Source organism: Eschrichtius robustus, chromosome 7, assembly GCF_028021215.1.
Source record: "Eschrichtius robustus isolate mEscRob2 chromosome 7, mEscRob2.pri, whole genome shotgun sequence".
Lineage (NCBI taxonomy): Eukaryota > Metazoa > Chordata > Mammalia > Artiodactyla > Eschrichtiidae > Eschrichtius > Eschrichtius robustus.
In genome coordinates this window covers 5,431,033-5,437,084 of record NC_090830.1, presented here as the reverse complement: position 1 = coordinate 5,437,084, position 6,052 = coordinate 5,431,033, and the positions used below count along the sequence as shown (strand labels likewise).

General features: G+C 54.7%; 1 protein-coding gene across 1 annotated transcript; it reads left to right on the top strand.

The window, feature by feature from the left end:
- The first annotated feature begins 3,559 nt into the window (after positions 1-3,559).
- FXYD4 (FXYD domain containing ion transport regulator 4) lies at positions 3,560-5,832 on the top strand. The gene is made up of 7 exons (XM_068548824.1): positions 3,560-3,599; positions 4,239-4,271; positions 4,394-4,417; positions 5,111-5,185; positions 5,291-5,327; positions 5,590-5,627; positions 5,813-5,832. The coding sequence occupies exons 1-7, from the start codon at positions 3,560-3,562 to the stop codon at positions 5,830-5,832; spliced, it is 267 nt and encodes an 88-aa protein (XP_068404925.1).
- Positions 5,833-6,052: the final 220 nt, after the last annotated feature.

Sequence of the window (6,052 nt, the reverse complement as noted above, 5' to 3'; positions counted from 1 at the left end):
TTGCTGCTTATTCCCCACAGGAGGAGTCTGGAACTTGAGCTGAGTCTCCATTCTGCTACCATGGCACAGTGTAACCTTGAGCAAGACCATTGTCTTCTCTGGAGCACAGTTAGCCCATGGGGGTCTCTCTAATGATGACCCCCTTTCTCTCATGCTGCAGATCTTACTGTGTGTATATCAGGGCCATTCCCAGCTACACGAACAGCCCCTGTGAACTGAGCAGCATAATCAGATGTCATCATCACAACATTCACAGTCGGCTCAGTCATGGTCCCCACTTCATGGATGAGCAAATAGGCAGGAAGAGGGTAAGTCAGTTGCTCAAGTGCACATAGCAAGTAACTAACAGAGCCTGGATTTGACTCCAAAGTATGTGCTATTAATGGTTCTTCTGACTCTCGAGGTTCACAAACTCCTCACACAGGGCCTGGAAAGCATTCATTCCACACATACAAATTGAGGGCTGGCCATGGGTTGGCCCCGTGCCCCTGCAGCCAGCCCCTCCACCCCAAACCTCAAAGGTATGTCCTGTTGTTACTCCATTTTATTATTTTTTTAAATAAATAAATAAATTTATTTATTTATTTTTGGCTGCATTGGGTCTTCGTTGCTGCGCGCGGGCTTTCTCTAGTTGTGGCGAGCAGGGGCTACTCTTCGTTGCGGTGCGCGGGCTTCTCATCATGGTGGCTTCTCTTGCTGCAGAGTACGGGCTCTAGGTGCGCAGGCTCAGTAGTTGTGGCCCGCAGGCTTAGGTGCTCCGCGGCATGTGGGATCTTCCCGTACCAGGGCTCGAACCTGTGTTCCCTGCTTTGGCAGGCGGATTCTTAACCACTGCGCCACCAGGGAAGTCCCGTTACTCCATTTTAGAGGAGAGGGAACTGAGGCTCAGAAGGAAGGAGCTGCCTGAGATCTCCCAGTGAGCAAGTGGCAAGCTGGGCTTCACATCCAGCTCTTTCTGGTCCTGGAGCCCTGGTCTTAAGCTCTGTGCAAGAACCGAATCTTGAAAATAGGAAGCACCATGGGAAGGTTTTCGTGAGGAGGTGCAACATGTTTGCAGTAGGAAGGCCCTCCGGCTTCCTACTCACCTGAATCCTCCCCACCCTGTCTTTCAGGGCTCTGTCCTGCCCTCTTACCCCCAGCACTGGGAGCTGCTGGTGGCTTCCTGTCCTCAGTGACTCAACAATTCAATCAAAATCTATTTATCAGTATTGGGAATAAGGGCGGCAACAGTCCTGCTTCAGTTGGTCACTAAGCAGTGGGAGAAGAGGGTGAAAAGAGAGGAATCAGGGAGGGGGCACATCAGAATAGAGGGGCCCGTGGTCGTCCAGCGTCAAGGGCACGGGTCGAAGGCACGTGGTGGGGTGAGGGACAGGAAGAGCTTGGCCGGCAGAGCACAAGGCAGGCGCGGGGGTCCGCAGAGGGAGGCGGCCCACTCCTCATCCCAGGGCTGGTGGTCCTCCCCTAGCTCCACCACCCCATCTCACACCCCTGCCCCCAGGCAGCAGGCAGGAAGCGAGGGCAGGGTGGGGGGCTCCTGACTCCAGCTTCCGGTCCCCAGGGGCTAAGTGGTTGTCAGGACGTGGTCAGAGGGTGGGCGATCCTGTGGGGTGCCCATCAGCCCCAGCTCTCCCCCCATGAAACCCAGTTCAAGGAAAAGTGATGCGACCACCGAGCGAATAGAGCCTCAAGGCCAGCCCCGCCGCCTCCTCGCTGACACGATGTTCCCGGAACGCCCGCCCCCCAGAAGTCCTGGAACCCGCACTTCTGCCCCAAGTACCCAGAAATATCCTGTCCCCTTCCACACATTTCTGGGCCCCTCGTTTAGGATCTAGGTGAGCTAAAGAAACTGAAAGCCCCCTTCTCCTCACGAGACGGGTCTGAGGCCCATCCCCCTCCCCACCCTCCGCTTAGCCTCTGAGAGGGCCTGGGGCCCTCCCTCTGCTCGGCGGGTGTGGCAGGTGAGCTGTCTCCTTTAAGAGTGCACTGGGGAGAGGGAGCCGCAGGAATCTTAAGGAATCCAACCAGTTCCTTCGGCGCGATAGTATTGTTGCCCTGGGCGGGGCTGCTGGGCTTAAAAAGCTGGAACACACCTGGGCTGGATGCAGCCCCAGGAGCCTCCTCAGACCAGCTCTCTGCACTCAGCTCTCAGGTGAGCAGGTTTCCGCCAGGACTTCGGGGCTCCTAGGAAAAGGGGTGGGGGCAGAGGGGGTGCCAGTCTGAGGAAGGGGTGGTAGCTGCCTGCGTATTCTCAGTAACGCGTGTGTGTTTGGGGGATTGGAGGACTGGAGGCTGCCTGCTCTGTGCCCACTGTCATATGGAAGGAAGGTGGGTTGGAGGCTGGAGGGAACAGGAGCCAGTCTTTGGCTAAAGAATATGTAAAGAGGAGTTGTGACCCTCACGATCCAGGAATTCCAGGGTGGTGGAAGGGGCAGGGAGAGACAGATTGGCCAAAGGAGGGCCGGGTTTGGAAATTGCTCAGAGCCAACAGACCCCCGTGTTCCCAAGGAGTGTGTTAATAGTCCCTCCTTCCTATGGCAAAAGGACCCGTGTACTTGTACATTTACTTATTGTAACACGTTTCAGTACTTACTATGTGCTACGCGCTATTCTTAGGCTTAACATATAATAACTCATGTAATTCAGTCATAACCTTATGAGGTTGCTATTATAATTACCCTCATTTTTACAGGGCACTGAAGCACAGAGAGGTTAAGTAACCCAGCTGAGTCACACAGCTGTTAAGTGGCTGAGAGAGGAATTCTCTGGCACGTAATAACTGGGGTTGCAGTCTGGAACACTGACATCCCTTTGCCTGCCTGAGGCTAACAATAGGCAGAAAGCTGGTGGCAGTCTTATCTCAAGGACACAGCCACCCTAGGGACTAGTAAATGAAGATATGGATAGTTCCCACCCTAAGGAGAAAGAAGGAGCCATGTCCCACCCACTAGGCAGTTTCCTGCCAACAGCAGTCTGTACTCTGAGAGTGGAATTTGGGGCTACCTGGAGGAAGGCTTGGCCAGGGCTGCGGTGGGAGTCTCTTGCCTTTCCCTGGCACCTGTCCCTGGCACCTGCCCCCAACGCCTCCGCTTCCCCTGCCCAGCTGTTCACTCAGAGGAGTCCTGGGCATGCCCTAGGTGGAGGCTATCTTGGAATTCAGCCTGGTAGTGCCCCAGGCCCAGACCTTTGGATAGCCCGAGGCCTGACTGACCGTAGCCCTTTGAGCCGGGGGTCAGGAAGGCAGGCAGCAAAGCCTGAGTTAGAACAGCAGCCCTGCTCTCCTGATGGTGTGTCAGGCATATGATTACCAGATTTTAACAAAACCTCATATGGCACTTACTATGCCCAGGCACTGCACTGCTCTAAGCACTTAACTCCACGAGGCGTTATTACTATTATCATCTCTAGACAAGGAAACAAATTAGTAACTTTTCCAAGTCTACCCCATAAGCAAGGGCAGCCTAGAGATTTGTGCCACCAAGTGCCGTGAGCCTGGGGCTGGTCGGGGCTGTCTGACCCCAGCCTGCCCCCTTCCCCTGCAGCCTAGGCCTGCCGCTGTGTCATGGAGGGAGTGGTCCGGGGCCTTCTCCTCCTGCTGGCAGGTGAGTCCTCCCAGAGGTGACCCTGCTGCCACTCACCCACCCACCCACCAAGGCTGTGAAAACCAGGGCAGCATCTCACAAAGGGGGCCTGATGTTGAATAAATGTGTTTTCATTTAAACTGTCAACTTAAAGAGAAACATAAAGGAAGTAACGGTACAGGTAGGAAGTAGCTATTGCAAAAGTTACCCTGGTTAATGGAACTTTGGGAGCTAACCATCTGTTGGCGTGAAGAGAACAGCATTCCCTACTTCTTTAGGAGGCAGGGCATTAGCCAGGACCTGTGTAGGAAGCTTTTCAGGAGAGGGTAAAAAGATACCAACACACCATCCCATTTTGAGTATAAGAAAGAATAGCAGGAAGCCTGAGAAATAGCTGGAAGGGCTGGGGGGGGTGGGGGGAACGGAGGGCCGGGGGCGGGCACAAAGACCAGGAAGTAGGAGACAAAATCCCAGGTCTGTTTGGGGCTGGGGAAGGTGTGAGGAAAGGAACCGGTGACCTCAGGGTCCCTCCATCCCACATCCCCAGAGTCCCAACGAGGCTGGCTGTCCTTGTGCCTCTGGGCTGGGGTCCTGGCTGCAGATTCATTCTGAGACCAGTGCCATGAATTAACAGCTAGTGCCTCTGCTTCTCTCACCCAGGCCTGCCCATCCTGGAAGCCAATGACCTGGTTGGTGAGTAAGGCCCCAAACTGCCCTGCTGGCCCTGCCTCCACATTTTCCCTCTAAGACCCCACATCCTGCCTCCTGGCTCTGGTCCTTATTTATTTATTTTTTTTATGTTTTCTTTCCTGCAGATAAAGACAGTCCCTTCTACTATGGTAAGAGCTGATATCCCTTGCCCCCGACCCCTACCCTTGCCTATCCTGGACCTCTTTGCTAGAGGTTGGTGAGGGGTGATGTGGAGCCCAGTGTAGACAGAGAGGGGCTTGAGGGAACGGGGAAGGAGGGGCAGGATAGGGCTGAGACTGGGGATTAAAGAACCAGCGTCGTCGTCGTAGTCGACTAAAAGAGTGACAGGCCGACACATAACGTGGTCTTTGGGAGAACTTCATTCCAGCAAGGAGGTAAGGTGCCCACAGGATGTTTAGGAAGACTTCTGGGGAAAGGGGCTAGAGGCACCTGGCTAATCTCCTTTCTTCAACTCACTCTCTTTTGCCTTCCCCAGGACCAGCTCCTTGCTGCCCGACAACCCCCCAAGCAGGTTTCCTCTCCCTCTGCCTGGCACTGTCCCCCAACACAGCCCTCAGGTGCTCCGGGTCTCAGCTCAAATGCCACCTTTCAGAAAAGCCTTCCTGGATCATTCTTCAAAGCCCGTTCTTGTTCTGTGCTCTTCTGCTTGTTTTTTCTTCCTAGCACTTGTTCCCACCAGATATTGCATGATGTGTTTACTGGCTTGTCTTTCTCATGGCCTGGAATGTAAGTGCATCTGTACAAGCAGGTGGTCATAACTATCTGCTGAACGGCTGGGGCGGAGCCCGGCTGGGGCCAGCTCACTCTCTATGCTCCCCCAGACTGGGAAGGCCTGCAGCTGGGCGGGGTGATCTGTGCAGCGCTCCTGTGCATCGCTGGAATCTTGTTCGCCCTGAGTGAGCAGTGGGACTGGCAGGGCTGGGGTGGGGGTGGGGAGCGGGTGGGAAGGGGGTGCCTCAAGCTCCCCAGGCTCTTTGCACTGGCTGTCTCTTCCTTCACAGGTGGCAAATGCAAATGCAAGCAAGATCATAAGCACAGGTGAGACGGGGCCCTGTTGTGTGCACCTTGAGCAGAGCAGAGCTATTTGGCGGTAAAGCCCTACAATTTGGAGAAAGAGGACAGCCCCCTGGCTGTCCCTGGGCTTGCAGTGGGATTTGTCATTCACAGATCATCAACCCTGAAGGGCCCCAAATCAGGGAAAGCTCTGACCCTTGGTATTGTGTAAAGTGGCACCAGGAATCTTGGTGGGGGAAAAGGACAGAAGGCTTGAGGATGCTAATCTGACGTGTTCCTTTCTCAGCTCCTTACCCGAGAAAGCCGTTCCACTCATCACTCCAGGTGAGACAGGCTTCGAGAGGCTTCCAGGCACTCAGGCAGGATAGCCATATAATTTGAGAATTAATAAATGTTATGCTGTAAGGCAGACTGTCCTGAGCCAGCCTGCCTTGGGGTCACCTGAGGCTGAGGGGGGTGTCTGTGGAGTGACCCAGTTTGTGAGGACCTGACCTCCATTCTCTCCACAGGCTCTGCCAGTACCTGCTGAGCACAGGACCGGCTTCACGGCACTTCCTGCACCAGCTCCCATCATACTGTCACCTCCCCCTTGGGGGACTTTACCCTTCATGATGGCCTTTCTCTCCGAGGGTGGGCCCTTAGGCTCCCTTATGCTCGGGAGGCTGTCCAGAGCATATTTCTAAATTAAACTTCTCTCCTCCCTCCTCTGGTCTTATGACCTTCTGTGGGTCTGGTTAGGGACAGGCAGG

What these genes read in the sequence shown, in the direction of transcription:
- FXYD4 (XM_068548824.1), top strand. Translation starts at nt 3,560, where the DNA reads ATGGAGGGAGTGGTCCGGGGCCTTCTCCTCCTGCTGGCAG. An exon ending in AGACAGTCCCTTCTACTATG is followed by an intron (nt 4,418 to 5,110) that starts GTAAGAGCTGAT and finishes ATGCTCCCCCAG; the next exon opens with ACTGGGAAGGCCTGCAGCTG. An exon ending in AAGCAAGATCATAAGCACAG is followed by an intron (nt 5,328 to 5,589) that starts GTGAGACGGGGC and finishes TTCCTTTCTCAG; the next exon opens with CTCCTTACCCGAGAAAGCCG.